The sequence below is a fragment of the Rosa rugosa genome, chromosome 1, assembly GCF_958449725.1.
Source record: "Rosa rugosa chromosome 1, drRosRugo1.1, whole genome shotgun sequence".
NCBI lineage: Eukaryota > Viridiplantae > Streptophyta > Magnoliopsida > Rosales > Rosaceae > Rosa > Rosa rugosa.
The window spans coordinates 1890050-1909146 of record NC_084820.1 but is presented as its reverse complement, the minus strand read 5'-3'; the positions used below and the strand labels follow the sequence as shown (position 1 = coordinate 1909146).

Below are 19097 nucleotides of genomic sequence, written 5' to 3'. Positions count from 1 at the left end.
ACAATCAAACTAAGTTGGGAATGTTTATCGGGTAATTCATTCAACATTGCTTTATAAGGAAATAGGCGGGCTCGCATCTAATTCTCGTTGGCAAAAAATAAAAATAAAAACAATTTTAAGTTTTTAACTCGTGCTCATTATAAGGGAAAATCCAAACCCCACAATTCATGTTCATGAATTTGGACCCATCAATTATTTGAAGGAGCCAAAAACTTATTAACAAATAAGAAATAAAGCATCTTGTTACTTGTAGTTGTGTACATAAAGTGGAACTGACCCGAAATATAATGATATTGAATTTTATGAAATAAATAGTTATCATATTGTAGGCTACATTTGTTATATATGGAGGTGCATATACTAGTGGACTAACCCACTTTTCATTATTGAACATTGTGTGATTCATAATGTAGTACATAATCTATAAATGACCACAAGTGGTGAATTGAGGCCTCACCTTTGATTAATTGGCCAGAAACAAAACTTAGTGCAATACACTGTAGCTTATATGCTTCTGGTCATGTTACATTAAATCCTAACATGCACTTTGGACCAACCCTCATGAATCCTAACCAGTTACAAGTTCTTACTTACTTTCAACTCGGCCAATAAAATATGTGATTGACCAAAATCCTAAAGCAAAATTAACTAAATTGTACTGAATGAAAAGTATTATGAAAGACGTTGCATCTAAAATCTTATAAAAAAAACACATTGAAATGATCAAAAATTGAAGCAGTAACAACATTACAGGGAAGATTGCGACTCCATCAAGAAACTTGTATCTTGACATTAAATGTTGCATCTAATATTGGTACTTATTAAAAACGAGAATTTGGCCATCGACGCATGTAACATGAGTTATGGTTCATGCCAAGTGATGAGAAAGGTTGTAGGGAATCATGGCCATACACCTCATCACTCATCCACCTTAAGTTGTCACCAAAAATCACCTAAACCCAGACCCACATTGTTCTTAGTCATCACCTTCCCCATTCTCTTCTCTGAAACACCCAAGTTACAGTCACACTTGTTAATCTTCCAAAAACACACACAACCCTTTTTTTTTTTTTTTTAATCCTCATTTTATCAGAAACCAATTCCAACTTTTCAAGGAAGTTTAACTCTTTCTACAAAGACCGGTTGGCATGCCAATGGAGACGAAGACCGGTCGTTGAGGCCTTACCACCCCAAAAATTTACAAGAAAACTTAGCTCATAAAGTCTCAATCTTTCTTCGGGATTGGGTGATAGACATGGAAGACCTACCAAGGCAAGACAGCCCACGAGTCCTGAAGGTCCTGGAAGCTCTAAAACAAGCCTCCCAGGAGCTCCAAACCCACCCGAGTCCCGACTCGGCCGAGTCCAACGCCATTAACGCCCTCCTCGAGCTCGAGACCGAGTCCGACTCGCTCCTCTCCCGAGACCCACATCTCTCCACTCTCTGCCAACACCTCGCCACCCTCAAAACCCTCGTCGCTTCCCTCCGGAAAGCCAACACCCACCACAGCATAATGTCCTTTCTGACTCGCCGCGCCTCCGCTCAGTCGCTGAGCCGACTCGCCGGTTCGATCGAGTCGGAAATCCAGGCCTGGATCGACCGCGAGAGCCTCGAGTCCCTAACGAGAGCTCTGAAACAAAAGGACCCAGTTGACAACGAGGACGAGTTGGTCAAGCTACTGACTCAGTTCGAGGACCGAGTCTCGCAAGGCTTCAACCGCGAGTTGCAAGATTTGGTGTTGAAGTCCAAAGTGTTGAACTTGCTCGAATCTGTTCTCTGCGATTCGAATAGCTCAAAGCGAGTCAGGGAACACTGTGCTTTCGCCATAGCTGCTTTGATCAAGTTCAACAAGGATGTGTTTGTGGGCCAAGTACTAATGGGTGCCACCATTCAAGCTTTGTTAACAACGGCTTCAACTAACTCAATCAAAGTGTTATGTACTTTGGTCAGAACTATTAAGTCTCCGCTTGTAGATGAGATTGAGTTTAATGGTCAGATACCGAAGGTCATAGGCCTGTTGAATTGGGATGACATTGGAATGAGAGTCATGGCGTTTGTTTGTGTGCTCGAAATTGGTTACTTCGGGCGCAAGGAAGCCATTGACGCAATGTTGGAGGAAGGTTTGATAGAGAAGCTTGTGGAGTTACAGAGGTCCGAGCTTGGTGGGGATTTGATGGAACTTGAAATGTATGATGAGGAGGAAGGCGAAAACAAGGGCGGCTGCAGAGAGAAGAGGTTGTTGGAGAGGCGGCCGTTTTCGAGCTGTGTGGCGAGGTTCGCTGTGCAGTTGGAGGTGGGTGAGGGGCTGAGGCAGAGAGAGAGGAGGGCGTTCAAGCAGCAGATATTGGTGAGAGTTAGAGAAGCCTCCATTTCTGATGCAGAGGCTGCTACTATTATTGCTGAGGTTTTGTGGGGGTCTTCACCTTAGAACAAGATTATGTGTTGTAATTACAGACTGGGGAGAAAGGGAGAAAGTAGATCATTTTGTGTTTGGCAATTTCAAGAGTTCTATACATTGATCTACATCCGTGCCCTGAAAGCCGTTGAATTAGCCGGTGATTTGTAGTTATTCAACATGGATGTGGTTCGACATGTAAAAAAGACTAGTGATTTATTCGTTTAGTTTTCTTTGTAAATGTTATGTGAATAATAGTGCTAGGAAATTGATGAATCATTTTGAACTTTTGGTGAAGAGAGTAAGCGCAATATGCTTCAAGTTTCTTAAAGATTTGAGACCGCTGCTCCTTGTGGGTTTTACAGGATTTAGGGTCATAGTTGAAGCGGTGAGGTTTATGGACTTTCAAAGGACTTGAGAGAATCTGTATTTGGCATATGCTTCATGCTTGTGGTTTAAAGAATATCTGAATAAGATTGCATGATGCTACCAAACCTAGACAACACAAAGTGTAAGCTAATCATACTTAAGAAATCTGTTTGTTCACGTCACGTGTGTGTAAAATTGGTGGATGTAGAGAGAGATGGAGATATAATATGATCTTGGTCAATGGCGCAAGCTAATTTGGTCTTAATGTGTATATATTTAATGTTTTGTTACAACAAACCCCGAATGCAAGCAGTTGGAAGCTGCTTCTGGTGATATTAATATTAGTGTTATAAAAGTAGATTATCTTAATGCAATTGTCGACATGGTCCATAGGTTTCCTGTAATTATCTGGGGCAAGAAAAGGGAAGTATACCTTGCTTCAATTTGAAATTGACCTGAAAAATAAGCATACGTAATGTTGGATGAAGCAACCCAATTAATAATAGACTGAAGAAGAGATCGACATAAACTTGGAATACCCTGTTGTTTTAACACAACATAATGTAACTCATCTTGAATTTTCAACTGTTTAAGAACATAAACCAAACTGGTTACCTCCTAATTCTATTTAGCTTATTTTGTTGTGACCAAAAAGCAAAAAACTATACACTTTGCTGCCTCAATATCCTGCTCTGAGTAGATAACCTCTGCCTACAATGGCCAAAAAATAGATACGGCTTGTGAGCATTTCTGTGCTACAGTTCCGATGTTAAAAAGGAAAAACGAATATAGCAACAAAACTTATCGACTTATCCAGTCTCCCCTACTTCAGTCTCCCCTGATTCATTACTTGAATTTGCTATGCCCTTTCTCCATAAGAGGGTCCAGAAAATTGTGAAAGCGGCAACCAGACCAAACGGAAAATGATCACTGCTGCTTGTCTTTATGCTCAACTTCCCCATCCTGCGGCTATTTAGATTAGCATTGACCGATACCTTCAAATTTCTGCCCAGCCGGGACTCAGACCGTACGTTTCCACCCAACACCATCTCTTTATTGAAAGAAAGGATAGACATTGTCAGGGTGACAAAGTCATTTCTCACAGGGTAGTCTCTACCCCGTAAAGTAGCTTCCACAGAGCCACCATATGCCACTTGTTCACGATCCACAATCAATTTGCTTGCATTCATCATTTGGCCTGCATTCATCAGAAACTTCAACCTCTTCCCAATTGAAACAGTTTCTTCAAGCTTGGCACCAAAGTAATACTTGTTCCCAAAAGATGTCAAAGAGACTCCACCATCAAAAACATCCTCCCACAGCTTCTTCTGATTTGCTCGCTTCTTGTTGCTGTGAAAAGTATAGATGGTATCTTTACCGGCAGATTGAACATCAAGACCTACAGAATGTACAGTTCCCCTGGAATTTGTGTAAGCTGCAGCGCACTCTGACTGAATGCTAAAATCTTGTTTGTCCTTGCTTATCTGCCCCATAACAGAGGTAAAGAGTTCCCTATTTATATGTGCAGCTGATTCCAAGCTTATTCCATCGAAGCCCACATCATTATCCCATCCCTGGGGATCAAGAACAGGTCTCACAATCCACTGATCACTCGCAACAAGGCAACGATATCTGTGTGCAGGGTGATTAGAGCCAAAACTCAGAGGGATCTCCATATCTGGTAATAAAACAGCCTCCTCTGGGGCGGCCTGCTGACTCTCAGAGTTATCATCACTTGCTGAATTTTTTTCATTGGAAAGCATACTTTCCATCTGCCTAAGGTACTCTTCTTTCAACTGTTTCTTCAGATAAAGGGTCTCCCGATAATCCAATTCATTGAGATAGTCTGTTTTCTGTGATTTTGTCAGCCTCTCAAACTGGGCTTTTGTCAGGATTCGGATTGCAGGTAATTGATCATACTCATCTTCTTCCTCCATGTCTGAAAACAAGCTCTCATCAACTTCATTTTGCACTCCACTTGGAACAATAGGATGGCGTAGAAGAGATGAAAGGAGATGGGGTAGAGACGGCACATAGGTAGCAGCTGGGGGCCCCAGTTCAATGCTGTCGTTAAATTTCAAGAGGGAATTAACATCACCTAGAACTTTTGTACAAATGCATAGTAACAAAAACTGAGATTTCCAAACCTGACCATTTGGAAGTATCTTTTCCCCCATGATATTTGTCTTGCAATGAGAATGATTCTCAACCAAAAGCACTGGGTTTTCAAGTCTGGAGTCCGACACTGCCTGATGTATATAGTGCTGCACCATATCTGTGCTTCGCCTCGCATGTACTTCATAGCTGACAGGGTACCCGTCTGGTCCATCCGGAAGAGCTGAGGAAGAATGAGTCATAACAAGAATGGTGCTAAACCAAATTGCACGCCCAAAAACTTCAGTTATTAGCTTCAAAAGGGGAAGATCACTATAGCTTGTATCAATGAGATCAAGGCGTTCGAAAAACAAAACAATGTCAGGTGGACTTTTTCTAATAAATCTCTTCACTGAGAGCATAATCTTCTTATTTCTGCGCAAGTTACCTGTACATACCCCAGGCAAAAAACCAGGGGTATCAATGACAGTTACTCTAATCCCATTTACAGTTCCCACAACCTCCCGAATGTGCTTTGTACCGGGTCGAAAAGCATTGGTTACTGCTTTTGTTTGATCAAATATAGAATTAATTGTAGCACTCTTGCCCACTCCTGTTTTCCCAAGGACAAGGATTCTCAGAGAAAAATCCAAATCAGGCGGGCCAGCTTGTTCTGCTGTCATCACTCTTTTTCCATCACCTCCGAGATTAACTCCTTTCAAATCCGACTTTTCTGCTCGTATCACGGTTGCTAGGTGAATTCGATAAAGAACCTTTGCCACCATGAGGTTGTCTTTTGATAGACCAAGCCGCCGGAGGAGTTGCAAGAACTTGGCTTGCAGATCATCAATTTTCACCAAAGGATCCTTCTTTCTCATATCAGACCCACTACGAGATTGATCAGAATTTTCAACCTCAACATCCTGCGGGGAAGGACTAGACTGATTTTCCTGATCCCTATTCAACGAGTTGGAAGTTTCATCAAGGACGGGCGGTGCTACCAAAGTGGTAGAATCAGAAGCACCTGAAAGTCACAAACAATTAGCTCTTCCCTGGTCAAGTAACCCATAGATAGAATTGGGTTTACACTTTTCAGCTTCAAGAGTTAAAAAAACTGGATCGCTGGCACTAAGCCATTACAACTACGATTCACTGAATACGTGAATCAGATTACTGAGAAATACTGTTTAAACATTAACAGGAAACTACAAACATTGCTTACATTAAACTGTACACTGATGCAAACTTTCATAGTCAAACTAAAGAACCAACCTTTAGAAATACTACTCACAAGAACCAGAGGGGACGAAATACCTTGGTCAGTAATCACTTCATTAGTCGAACGTTCCACACTAAAGAAACTATCACTGCCTGATAACGGCCGAGACGATACCACAGACTTGGATACTAACTGAGAAAGAATCCAATCTCTAAAACCCTTCATCCTTACTGCAAAACATTCACAACCCACTATCACACATCTAAATTAATCAAACTCATACTACAAATTTACTGCATAAGCAACAGAAAAGTAAATCATAACTCCACAGCTCAAACGGCAACATTGACCAACCATATAAGCAGATAAAAGTCAAAATTCAACACCAACCATACATTTTACAAAGAAAAAAAAAAACTTGGGGGAAATTGGTATAGTTTCTTAGCCATTCTATGTGGGATTTCACTCGGTAAAACCTGAAGGGTATATATTCAATTGAAAAATCAGGAGCAAAAACAAAAAGAATCAAACTTTATTAGTGCTTATGATTACAAAGCCCAATATTTAATCGAAAGTTTGAGAATTTATGGATGAATTTGATAAAGACGAAGTAGAGGGCTACCTGGAATGAAGAAAACTTGGGTGAATCTGCAGGGACTATAAGGTTTGAAGATGAGGGAGAATCAAGGCCATGGGAATCTGAAACCCTAGAATGAATGGGGACTTGAACCAGCAAAGTTTTCTAGGGATTCTGTAATACCGTACTGAGAGACAAAAAGAGGGCGAGAAAATAAAGGCCAGGTGTGAGAGGTTGGGGGAAGAAGAAGAAGAAGATGATGAGTTTGATGAAAGATGACTTATGGGGATAAGAAAGAGACAGAAATTTGACACCAAACACTTATAAGGAAAAAAAATAATAAAATTTGGAGAAAGTTTCTATGAGTAGTATTTAATTTATTTTGATGTATTTACATTTGTGGGAGACAAATTTCTCGTCACGGAAGAAAATAGTGTATATTCAAAGATTAGTACATATATTCGTGAAAGTTTACCGGCATCAATTCGTTAGTAGTGAGTACGCTTTTATTTTTTTATTTTCGTATTAGGTTATGGATTGTTATTTTGACTCTTTACATCCTATGTAGAGTGTATCTTATGTGAATAAAATTTCACATTCATTTCTTTATATAAAAAAAAACTAAATATTTGTTGTAAATTGGTTAATTCCAATTTCTTCAATGACTTCATGGATTAAGGTTGCTGCGGCGGCGGAACTCACATTCATGCTGTACAATTCAACAACTGGTCAGTCTACTCATCAAGAGAACGATATCCATTTAACAGCGACTAGACATAGAAGTGGGGAATTTAATTAGAAGTAGTAGGAATAGCAGTGCTAGCATTGAGTATGAACTTGGACCAAATGAGTAAACATTGAGGCAGAACAGATTCCTGATGTGGGTGTTGAGACTCCCATAGCAAAGCCAACTTGTGGTTGTTTTGCTTTCCGATTAGAGAAATCTGGCTTGTGAGAACAAAAAGAGGCACAGCAGTCGCTGTCCTAAAGTCGTAGACGCCTCCCCTCGTGCAGGTGTTGGCGGTCATCTACAAACTCCAAGATACAACCCTTATTCCTCACAGGTTGTCTAATTCCTTTGCACGTTCACGGTAGACGGGATGCCAAGCTTTTATTGATTACCCAAGAATGGAGAATATGAATTGGTATAGAAGGAAGTTTTGATAATAGAAGAAGATGAAGAATAGGGAAAAGAAGAGAGGTATTCTGCGTTATTCCTTATCTGAAGAATTCAAGTTTATATAAACTCTTCATGCCTCTTCAAAAGAACATGACTCTTGAAAAACTAAAACAGATAACTTTTGATATTATTTAAAATAATATTAATAATAAAAGTTTTGAATTTTTAAATATAAAAGAAAATAAAATAAAACCAACATTTCCCATGAGCATGGAAAACTAAATTTCCCACTACTTTCCCTTCCAATGTGTGGGAATGTCAGGAAAGTAATCTGAAGGGTTTTTGTCCATTTATTCAAAAAAAAAAAAGGTAAAAAAAGGTTTTTGTCCATTTACCCCATTTCTAGATATTTTTTTCCCACTTACTCCATTAAGTTTTTTTAATTCCTTTTTACCCAAAACACTCTAAGGAGGTCTTCCCTAATACCACATTAAGATTTTTTTTTGGGTCTTTCTAAATGTACCCAGCAAAGTTCTAAGTATACCCAGATTTTTTTTTTATTACCTTTAATTTATGTCTAATTAAACCAACAGATTTTCCCAAAATACCCTAGAAAACAACATACCTAGCCAAACACATCATACCCTGCAAACCACAACATACCCAGATCTTTGAACAATAAACATTCAATTTCAAATTTCATGAACCGGGAGTCCGGGACATAAACATAATGAGGTATTATTCTATTCTCTTTCTCAAAAATCATCAAGTGCTGCACTCTTGAGGGAAATTAAACAGATTTGGTAATCATAGTATCCCTTGCTGTAACAATTTTGATATCGATGGAAGCAGAACTCAGCTTGTGGTGTGCTCTCACCTACTGATTCCTCCATCTCCTCAAAATTCTCAATCTGAAAAGTTGAAAGACAAGAAACAAAGAACCCATATTTGATATTTCAGTTTCAATCTCATTTCAAATCTTAGAAGATAAACTATGAGATTTGGGGATGTATGAATTACCTTAATTGATGGTGTACCAGTGGCCTTCTTTTGCTGCTCCTTTTCTCTGAGAGACCGAATTGAAGAAAATCTTTGTTTCAAATCCAAGAGGCATAAGCAAAAGATGAAACTAAGAAATGAAACTGAAATGTAAAAGAAACTGGAGCTTACAATGGGTCGATAATAGAGTTGATTCAATCTGAACACCCAATCAACATCAATCTCAACCATCTAACCATCTTCTGGATTTGACCTTTGTTTTCAATCTCCTTCATCTGCAAACCCAGCATTGCATCCCTTTCTTTGAGCATATTCTTTGTTCTCTCTCTGTCCAATCTTGTCCACCGTTGAAATTGAATGTTCATTGTCCACCGTTGAGCTTGTGCAGAAATCTGGGTAGGGCATGATGGGGATGAATGAGCATAAAGATTTGGGTAGTATGTTTTGTTTGGCTGGGTATATTGTCTTCTAGGGCATTTTGGGGAAATGAGTTGGTTTAATTAGTTCTAAATTAAAAATAAAAAATAAAAATTATTCTGCTGGGTATACTTAGAAATTTGCTGGGTACATTTAGAAATATATATATATATATATATATATATTTTTTTAATACCATTTTACCCTCACCTTTGTTACTTAGAGAGAGAGAGAGAGAGAGAGAGAGAGAAAATGGAAGAGAGAGAAACCATAGGGGACTTCGCGGGAGCCCCGTCACCAGTCGCCGGATTCTGGTCATCGGTGGCCGGAATCCGGTCAACTTTCGCTGGAATCCGGCCGCCGCCCACCGGACTTTTCTGAAAACCTCACCGGAAAGGTTTATTGCCCCCAATAGACGTCTATTGCCCCCCAATAGACGTCTATTGCCCCCCAATAGGACTTTCAGTCGCCAGAATGAGAACTAATCTCCCTAAATTTAGACAAATAAAACTTTGATTACAGAAAAAATAACAAGGAGATTACATCAATTCAAAACGTCTATTGCCTCCCAATAGACGTCTATTACCCCTCAATAGACACTTTTTTTTCTTCTTTTTTTCTTTCCTTCTCGGACTTCCTTCTGCCCACAGTTTACACACAAAAAAAAAAAAAAATTAATAATAAATAATTTATATGGGCACCCACGTCTGCCTCCCGAGTCGGATCCCACGGTCGTTGCTTCAAACAGAAACTGGTATGGTGGTGCTTGATTTCTAAGGCTTCTCATCCCAACTCCCAAGCCACCACATCCTTTCCACCAAGCACCGACAGCATCACCGGCTCCTGAACACAGAAACTCCTGGCAGCCGGTCGCGAAGATGAAGTCATCGAGCTGGAAGCGCCTTCTGCATCAAATCTTCGGCACGAGAAGCTACTACAGTTCTCGGACTCACTCATATCGGCGCTGAGGCTGTAGCTCCCGCACCGATCGCTCTGCTAGTCGGAGCCGTTGTTCGACCAGAAAGCATTTACTAGACACCAGAGAGCTCCGATCTCGTCCTCCGGGTTCGGAGCCTCCATGGCGCGGCAATGCAGGCGTCGTGCTGTGGGGGAGGGAGGGAGGGAGATAGAGAAAGAGAGAGAGAGAGAGATAGAGAGAGAGTCTGAGTGTTTTAATGACCCTAATCTGAAAATGTATTTCACTTTCCTTTCCAATGTTTGGTTTGTGCATGAATAGAAAAGTAAGCAACATCAAATTTTCAATAGTATCCTTAATATAAAAACATAAACACTTCAAGATTCTAAATTTTCTTGGATAAATTGGTAATAATAATCTTTCAAATAATATTTAAAATAGGCAAGTAATGTGCAATTAATGAAGGGAAAGTAGAAGGAAAAGTGAATCCCATGGGGTGTGGGAGGATCCACTTTCCCCCATATTTTCCATTCATGCAAGAAAGTTGTTCATTTCCTTGGACGTGCCAAATACAAGAAAGGATAAAGTTTCAATTCCCAAGTTTTCCGTTCCATGAACCAAACGAGGCTAATAGTTGGAATATGAAAAAGCCCAAATCCTTATAAACACATGCATAATGTTCCCATTTTTCAATAAAATATTCACTCTCAACAACAGTATGGTCGATCATTAATAAATAAAAACGAAAGTCAATTAGGAACGACAGACATATAGAAAGAATCTCTCTCCAGTAATTTCATCCATTCAAAATATTAATCTTAAATAACAAGCATCATACTATCATATGACAAAAATACAAAATCCAATTATCTTATAATACTTTGGGTAATATTTGCTCAACACTGAAGTTAGGATGTTTGTAGCCTCTCGCTACGGCTTTGTAATAGGCTCGATAAATATTCTTGATCAAATGGGGAAATTCTTTATCTAGTTCGGCAAGGATTTCACTTGATGTAAGGTATGTCATATGGTCAAGATGCCTAACATCTTCAGAATGATGTCTAATGTTATGCTCTTGCACTCTTTCCATGTAGTTCGACACAATTGTGGGCAAAAATAACAATGGTTAGCAAGCATAGTATCCCAGTAGACTTGTCCACGTAATTCCCTTCACGAACACCAGTTTGATAGACTTCGTTTAAGACACTAATATTTTTACCCGTAGTAAAGCACTCGTTCCACTGAGAATAACAATTCACGAGATGATTTTCAAAAGTTTCACTTATTAACAAATTGGCAGGATTGAACTTGCTCATGTCCGTCCATAGTTTATGCATATTTGCCAAAAATTGGAGTTCATTGATCATCGACGTCCCAGGAGCTTGGATAATTGACAATCAATCTAACATGGTGGAGATTATGATAGGGAGGATGCATATCTGAATCATCTACTAGAGTTGAATATGGTGTAACTTGTAAACAACTATCGGACAAAAATGTCATCCACCTCTCAACATGTCTTCTTATTGACAAGTCCCTCAAACTAGGTAAAATGACCGTAAGAAATCCATGCAAGTCCTTAACATCTTCATAGTATATCATTGCGTGTTTAACAACGTCCAAATTAAGAAATAAAGTTTCAAGCTCGGCTGTTATCCCTACACCTCTACGGAGATTTCCATGCGGTCGTTTTGACTGTGCTTATGTGGATAAATATCTCATGTTTTTTTTCAATCTTCTTCAATATCTTCCACATATCTGCGTCTGAGACTCGACCCTTAGCATGTTCATTTACGTACCCAGCAGCCATTGAAGTCTCTAATAATTTTTGGGAAAATCAGCACGTACTAGTCTTGGTGTTTCACACATTCATCAGGATGTATGAGATAATTTGGGTCATAGCTATTTTGAATCTCACACATTCATCGAGATGATTTTGGAATTCTTGTATAGTTGCAAAGCTATCCATCCCTTCGAAGGGTTGATGTTTAATGTATCGAAGATGACGTTCAAGATTAATGTTAACACATTTGGGAGGATTGGCAGAGAAATAGTACTGATGTTCTATCAATACAGGGTCATCTCGAAACGTCTTGCTACGCTTTTCCAACTCGATAAAAAAAAAAGATTTTGTCATTTCAGCAAAGAAAAAAAAAACATAACTCAATTACAAGTTTACAACAAGTCTTGGTGTTTCACACATCATCACTTCATCAGGATGTATGAGATAATTTGGGTCATAGCTATTTTGAATCTCCCAATGTCTTTCAGCATCGAGATGATTTTGGAATTCTTGTATAGTTGCGAAGCTATCCATCCCTACGAAGGGTTGATGTTTAATGTATCGAAGATGACGTTCAAGATTAATGTTAACACATTTGGGAGGATTGGCAGAGAAATAGTACCGATGTTCTATCAATACGGGGTCATCTCGAAACGTCTTGCTACGCTTTTCCAACTCGATTTCGAGTTTAGATGAAGGATTTCGAACCATGGCCTTGGGCCGAGTTGGTAGTCTAGCTTTTAGGTGGGGGGATGATCAGAAACGTGTGGTGTTCTGCTCCAAGTTTTGGCTTTAAATAAGATAAGAGGGGCTACAATATTCCCTTTTTATGAGGTATTGTTTCATAGTTCTGAGGTTCCGTTTTGATAATAGGAAAATCCTTATAACATTTCCTTTTTTATTAAGGTATTATGTTTCTTAGTGCATGTTCTGGGATTCCGTTTTAATCCAAAAAGCACTAGGAAAACATATCACTTTCCCGATCTATCCATGGTTTCATAAAAGTAAGGAAAAAAATTAGATTTTTATTGTCAAAACATATTTTGCCAACTACTTGGTCTGGTAAGGTTAGTCAAGTAGCCTATAATAGAACCCCAATGTCTAGTGTTCGAGTTCCAACTCCCACCAGTTTGTGGCACACGAACCCCTCATTCGGGTTCGTGTGCCTGCGGCGGAGGATTAGTCTACCTTTGTTGGGATACCCTCGTAGATCTCAATCCCGATACTGACTAAATGAGTGTGTTACTAACTCACTACCGTAATCCATTGGACTTGCTACCTCAACCCCGATAAAAAAAAAAAATTGTCATTTCAACAAAGAAAAAAAAAACATAACTCAATTACAAGTTTACAACAAGAGGACTCTAAAAGCTCGTGCAAACGTGATAAAAAAAATTATAAATTATAAAAAACGAAACAAAAGATCAACAAGGGCCGGCCCAGCCTAACCACATGTGTAAAACCTAACAACGTCCAATGGAGAAGAAGTCGCCGGATTGGCACTGCCAATCTAAACCAAAAACCAAAACACGCCGCAAAGATGGGACATCCTTGGTATGCAAGATATGGCATTGGATTGGCGTGCTACTAGTATGATTGGAAAACGTAGATCTTTGGCTGAAAATCTAAGGCTGTGTTTGTTTCGCGGAATCTGGGTATTGGGAAAGGAAAGTCTTTCTTTTCTTGTGTTTTCCTGTGTTTGGGATGACCCAGGAAGGGAAAATGATTCCCAAATGAAAGGAAAAAGATGAGGAAACTGGTTCCCCCACCCACCTCAACCTCACGGCCCCACCCACTTGCAAAATTATATGACTAAATTGTCCTTGCTCAAAATCATTATTTGCTAATATAACCAACTGTACTTGTTGTTTGTATGATTTTTGCACTACCCCTACAATGAAAACTAAAATGTGTATTCTGACTACATTCCTAGTCTTTCCAAACACTGGAAAGGAAAATTGCTGGGAATTACAATTTCCCATGCCTATGGAAAGAGTATATTTTTTGGTAGTTTGTAAATCGAAACTTAAGAACAATTACTCTCACGGTCGCACACCCGCACCTAGACTGCCCCAATATGGTCTGCTGGCTCAAGCCCAACTCTTCAATATTCTTCTCCGTTGACTATTAGGGAGTAGTAGCAGATTGACCGGGACAGATGATTAACAACCACCCTCACATAGTTCTCAAGGGCCAATTAGGACAAAATTATAAATAAAATGGCATCATTAGGTACCCCTAATAGTGACACTTAATCTCATATCACAACTCACAAGCAACCAATCTGGAATTCAAGAAAGTCAACTTAACGTGTTGGACTTGAATCTCCACCAAAAAACAACGACTCAAACCACCATTACCCTCTTGGCTTTTTCCAGGAATTAACAAGTTAACAAGGACTTGTTCTTTTCCAATCCATTTGGTCAGAAAGCACAAACACTATAAATACTCTCGTCTTCCTAATTCAAAGAAACCAGAAAAAGAAACATTCTGATCTTAAACCTTCCGAAAAGTTAAGAAGAATGGCTGATAAGTATAGTCAAGCAAACCCTTTGTCACCCGCTAATGCAAACCTCAGAAGTGACCATGAAGCGGCCACTATGCAATCCCAGGCTGAGCTCAAACGCAAGAAGAGAATCAAAGTGGCCATATATGTCACTGTCTTTGTTGTGGTGCAGATCATAGTCGTCACTGTTTTCGCACTCACGGTGATGCGAGTGAAGACACCAAAAGTGAGGTTGGGCAAGATCAATGTCCAAAACATCACGGCTGTCCCTGCAACACCATCATTTGACATAAACTTCACCACCCAAATCCGAATCAAGAACACAAATTGGGGTCCGTACAAGTTTGATGCAAGTAAAGTCACGTTTGAGTACAACGGTGACACTGTGGCACAACTTAGTGTTCCTAAAGGCAAGGCCGGAATGCGTTCCACCAAAAAATTTGATGTCGCCGTGAGTTTGAATTCGAAGGGGTTGAAAAATTCCAATCTAGCCAATGATCTGAACACTGGAGTTTTGTCTCTGACGAGCACGGCCAAGCTGACAGGAAAGGTGGAGTTGATGTTGGTGATGAAGAAGAAGAAGGCTGCAGCCATGTACTGCGATCTCCAATTTAATTTATCGACAAAGCAGATTCAGTTTTTGAGATGCAATTGAGTGAAGCTCAGCACTCGAGATTAAGATTCAGTTGTTTCATTTGTTTGTTTAGTTCCCTTGTATTGTCTCTGTATATGATATTATGATTGAAATAAGACACTGATGCAAAATATAACTTGTGAATGAAGCTTTCATTTTCTATTCTTCATTTGGCGGCATTAGGTTGTAAAGACGAGAGAAAAAATGATCACTTGAATAGGTAGGTAAAAAAAAAAAAAAAAAAATTCATATCAGATCAATTTCATGGAACCAATACAATTTTGAACTTAATTATTTCCCAAATGCAAGACTGCCCCAAAAATTCAGGCTCACTTTGCTCCATCTGAGAATCATAAATAACCACTCTAAAGTCTCAAAGATCTCCTCAGGGCGCGACGAGCAAGGAGCTGCCGAGATGAGCAACTCGATGACATTGTTTAATGGTGAACAAAACTGGCAGGAAGTTGTTTGTTTTCTAATCATCACTCTTTCCTGCTCAGCATAATGCATATTATGCAGAACCCTGTCTCTCACTTGCTTTGTAAAATAGCATTTTCTGTACATAAAACATCATGTAGCCTTGTGCAGCCCTCACAATGTCCTCGTTAACTTGTGTGATCCAAGCATCATCACACTTGTACCAATGATTACTTAATCGCAAGTAAGTCACGTAATGGCCAGCATCCAGCTTGCCTGTGTGAGTTACGACAGCAAACAACTCAAATTCTGAGCATAACTCATTCGGAGCTTCTGGCTCATCCCCATCAAAAGGACGAATCCTATTCCCAAATCGATTCCTTAAGATAGAAGACGAAAGATATGGTGCCATGTCTAACGAAAATGGAAACTGCAGATAACGGTCCACCTTCCTTGACATCTTTCGTATTGAAGAATGCTCAAATCGTTTGATATGGAAGCAAGAAACTAAAGGAAGCTTCCTAATGGACATTTGCTTGAGAGACTCTTGTCTCACCTGACACTGCTGGCAAAAAAATTTCTGGTCAGAGCCCAATCTCTCAGGTCTTGTAAAACGGTCCAGGCATCCCACAAGGGTAGATGTGCCGCAGTTTTGGCCAGAATTCATGCAATCTGCATTGCCATTGCAAGAATGATTCGACTTTGTGGACATTGTCTTTGCAGAACCTGGTTCCAAATCCAGTGAGATGTCTACGCATGGATCATATGTTGTAGACGTAAAACCACAGGCCATACACATAACATCAGATCGCAAGATGCCAGAAAAAACTCTATGAGCCACACAACAATCTCCAGTGCCTGCACTACAAAAATAATGAAGATTATCAGAATAGGATGTAAACTTTTAAGAAGAATAGCACTCTTAACATGAGACGAGTAAACATGATGGACAAAAGATATTTCTGAAGCAAGAACATGAATAACCCAACTGCCAACAGGTGCTGGCGAGAAATCTACGCTGTTTATCAACCTAATGGAATCCTCCAATTCTCTGGGTTTTCAAATCCTCTTTGTAATTAGACCCTAAACCTGGCAAAAGGTTGAGTTTTAGTGAGAATTGTGAAAGATGAGAATCCCCTAGACAAACCCAAGACAGCTAAGTGAAGGTACACTTACTGGAGTGAAGCGGATAACGCCATCAAGCCAGCAGGCAGAGGGTGAATATTAGCCCTAAACTGTGAGCACTTGTCAACTCCTAGGGCAAAAGCAAGGAACCTAGACTCACACCCTGCATTTAGATGTGAAAGCCACCTTTAATCTTACAACAGTATTCTGAGTCATCCTAACTAAAAAGAAATAATAAATATTCACAAACTAGGGATGACAATTGCTCACAGAGAACACTAGAGTTAATTTATTTCAATAATGCAAATGACTTCAAGTTTTGTGTGCTTTATGTTCTAGAAGTCCATCAACTTTTTCTCTGATATGAGAGCAGGAAATGATCTTACGCCATCTAAACGTTCCACCACTCGTTTACACAAAACCGCTACCTATACGCTTAAACTCGGATACACCATTTCCAAAGCTAGCTGAAGAGGGAAGTTAGAACTTTTACAACCAACTAAAAATTGTTTGTAAACTTGTAAGGAACTGTATTTACTATTTTTTTTTGAAATTGTAAAACCATCTCAAAAAAGCATTTTAGACCCAAAATATGAGCTATACTATTCAACCAGTGAGATACCACCTATCTCAGAAACATTATATGAACAGGATCTAACGCCGTTTCAACTAGAAAAGCTGTCTAGGAGAGAGACACACTGCACCAACTAATTCAAAATCAACAATGGAGTCCTTTTCAGTAGTGACCAAACATCTACTTAAAACTGAACTGTACAGAAACGAGCAGAGAAGAGCTACATGTCCCCTAGCTCAAAGTCCTCTAGTTAACTAGACATGTCACCTCAACATTAGTTAACCACACACGTTACAAAAATACATCAGTACAATCAAAATCAATAATCCACATGATTCATAATCACAACGAACACCAAAGTTTGATCTTTGCTAGTTGTACCCCATCCCGCCTGAAGCAGCATGCAGATTAATCACAAGAAGAAGCCTATTAAGAGGTTCGGATTGAGAAAGAGTTAACCTTGGCTCCCGGGTTTCCTCCCCTCCTTTTCCACCTTCTCATGAATCCCATCCAGCATCGAAATGAAGAATTCATGCGCATCCTGCTGCTCATAGCTCGCCAAATTTGCAGCGTATTGCCACCAACTACAGTAAAACCAACGAAACTAGGTCAGTAAAATAATCCAAACCGAACAAATTTACCCAAAAAATAAATTACAATGTGAATAAAAAAATAAAAAAAAACTACACAGCATACATTCCATATAAGGCTACCCACATTGTCCTGTAAATCCACATTTCAGATTTGTAGAGCTTTCACAAACCTGTACAAGAACTTGGCTGGACTATAAGGCTTCCGATCGCCTGAGAAAACCGCCGAAAACGTGGCGTCCATGTCACAGGCCAAGCACACAGACCCGGCCGCCGTGTTCCCGCCACTATTACCCGCGCTTTTCTTATCGGCATTGCTCTTCTTCTGGCAAAAGTAGCGGTTGTGCCGATCGCTGAGGAAGTAGTTCCGCAACGGCGGCGTGTGGAGCAATGCCTGAAGAACCGAGTTCATGAAGCACGTGTTCCCCAAATTGTTGAGCCCGCGCAGTCCCCAAGGCAAATCGGAGGGAGTCCGGCCGTGTAGGAGGCTCGAGTTTTTTCCGACGATCACCTGCTCTCTGAAATCCGGCGACCACGGCTTGTAATCGATCCGACGCCGTTTCCGGAGATTCTCCGGCGCGTACTGCTGGATCGCGGAGGAGGCGGTGGTGGACGCGGCCGTCTGAGCCAGGACCACGGCGGCGTCGAAGTCGCGGTCGTAGACCTGATCCCTGCACGCGCAGCAGAAGAGCTCGGCCCGGTCGACGTCGACGGCGATCTCGTGCCCCGGAGGCAGCGACTCGGCGTGAGCCGCCGCGTGGGAGAGTCCGCCGGAGGGCGTGTGGCAGTGAACCGCGGCGCAGGTGACGCAGGCGTAGAGCCGCGAGTGAGCTGACTCGCCGCAGGCGGCGCATCGGGGAAGCTCGTCGGGATCGCGGCGGATCGAGGCGCGGCCGCCGGGGGGCTTGACGCGGAGGCAGTCCTGTAAGGCGCGGAAGGGTTTGGAGCCGTTTTTGGATCGGAAGGCGGCGAGGTGAGAGCAGGGCTGGGGTAGAGCGTGGCCGTTGATGTTGGTCATCGACGACATGGACGGCGATCGTGGTGGTGGAGGAGAGTGGGGTGAGATTGGTGGTGGTGGTGGTGGCAACCCTATGCTTGAAGAGCATAAGGGTCATGGATGGGGCGAGATGAGAACCAACGGCTGGGATTTCGTTTTACTGAGAGACCAGAAGTGATGGGGAGGACTGAACCTGTTCAAGTTGGCTTTCTTGGATTTAGAAGCAGGGAGACCAAATAAAAAAAAAAAAAAAAAGAATAATGTAAAAAAGAAAATTTCTGAGTTTTTTTTTTTTTTTTTTCAAACAGAAAATGGAAAAGAAAAAGAGTAAATTTTCTTTTTTACTCTGAAGAGGCAAAACAATA

At 40.6% G+C, this 19097-nt stretch overlaps 4 protein-coding genes across 6 annotated transcripts; 1 reads left to right on the top strand and 3 right to left on the bottom strand.

The window, feature by feature from the left end:
- Positions 1 to 3264: 3264 nt before the first annotated feature.
- LOC133709615 (translocase of chloroplast 90, chloroplastic) lies at positions 3265 to 6945 on the bottom strand. 2 transcript variants are annotated; one of them, XM_062135419.1, is made up of 3 exons: positions 6700 to 6945; positions 6173 to 6328; positions 3265 to 5882 (listed from the first exon to the last, which is right to left on the bottom strand). In XM_062135419.1, exons 2-3 carry the CDS (start codon positions 6300 to 6302, stop codon positions 3574 to 3576), a joined length of 2439 nt encoding a protein of 812 aa, XP_061991403.1. In that variant the 5' UTR covers positions 6303 to 6328; positions 6700 to 6945; the 3' UTR covers positions 3265 to 3573. The 2 variants fall into 2 exon arrangements, with proteins under 2 accessions (XP_061991403.1, XP_061991395.1); XM_062135411.1 differs by having other exon boundaries at positions 6173 to 6307.
- A 1497-nt stretch (positions 6946 to 8442) lies between these two features.
- Positions 8443 to 9170, bottom strand: LOC133718623 (uncharacterized). 2 transcript variants are annotated; one of them, XR_009850430.1, is made up of 3 exons: positions 8945 to 9170; positions 8795 to 8840; positions 8443 to 8685 (listed from the first exon to the last, which is right to left on the bottom strand). XR_009850430.1 is itself a non-coding variant. In XM_062145495.1 (2 exons), the coding sequence occupies exons 1-2, from the start codon at positions 9002 to 9004 to the stop codon at positions 8530 to 8532; spliced, it is 366 nt and encodes a 121-aa protein (XP_062001479.1). In that variant the 5' UTR covers positions 9005 to 9170; the 3' UTR covers positions 8443 to 8529. The 2 variants fall into 2 exon arrangements, 1 of the variants encoding a protein (XP_062001479.1); XM_062145495.1 differs by having other exon boundaries at positions 8795 to 9170.
- Positions 9171 to 14411: 5241 nt separating this feature from the next.
- Positions 14412 to 15050, top strand: LOC133726883 (uncharacterized). The gene has a single exon (XM_062154519.1). It carries the CDS (start codon positions 14412 to 14414, stop codon positions 15048 to 15050), a length of 639 nt encoding a protein of 212 aa, XP_062010503.1.
- A 195-nt stretch (positions 15051 to 15245) lies between these two features.
- Positions 15246 to 18939, bottom strand: LOC133709606 (ubiquitin C-terminal hydrolase 22-like). Its single transcript, XM_062135401.1, has 3 exons — positions 17909 to 18939; positions 17605 to 17729; positions 15246 to 16304 (listed from the first exon to the last, which is right to left on the bottom strand). Exons 1-3 carry the CDS (start codon positions 18760 to 18762, stop codon positions 15541 to 15543), a joined length of 1743 nt encoding a protein of 580 aa, XP_061991385.1. The 5' UTR covers positions 18763 to 18939; the 3' UTR covers positions 15246 to 15540.
- Positions 18940 to 19097: the final 158 nt, after the last annotated feature.

What these genes read in the sequence shown, in the direction of transcription:
- LOC133709615 (XM_062135419.1), bottom strand. Translation starts at nt 6,302, where the DNA reads ATGAAGGGTTTTAGAGATTGGATTCTTTCTCAGTTAGTATCCAAGTCT. An exon ending in TGAAGTGATTACTGACCAAG is followed by an intron (nt 5,883 to 6,172) that starts GTATTTCGTCCC and finishes TGTGACTTTCAG; the next exon opens with GTGCTTCTGATTCTACCACT.
- LOC133718623 (XM_062145495.1), bottom strand. Translation starts at nt 9,004, where the DNA reads ATGGTTGAGATTGATGTTGATTGGGTGTTCAGATTGAATCAACTCTAT. An exon ending in CTGGTACACCATCAATTAAG is followed by an intron (nt 8,686 to 8,794) that starts GTAATTCATACA and finishes TCAACTTTTCAG; the next exon opens with ATTGAGAATTTTGAGGAGAT.
- LOC133726883 (XM_062154519.1), top strand. Translation starts at nt 14,412, where the DNA reads ATGGCTGATAAGTATAGTCAAGCAAACCCTTTGTCACCCGCTAATGCA.
- LOC133709606 (XM_062135401.1), bottom strand. Translation starts at nt 18,762, where the DNA reads ATGTCGTCGATGACCAACATCAACGGCCACGCTCTACCCCAGCCCTGC. An exon ending in CCAGCCAAGTTCTTGTACAG is followed by an intron (nt 17,730 to 17,908) that starts GTTTGTGAAAGC and finishes GTTTTACTGTAG; the next exon opens with TTGGTGGCAATACGCTGCAA. An exon ending in GAGGAAACCCGGGAGCCAAG is followed by an intron (nt 16,305 to 17,604) that starts GTTAACTCTTTC and finishes TTTGTAGTGCAG; the next exon opens with GCACTGGAGATTGTTGTGTG.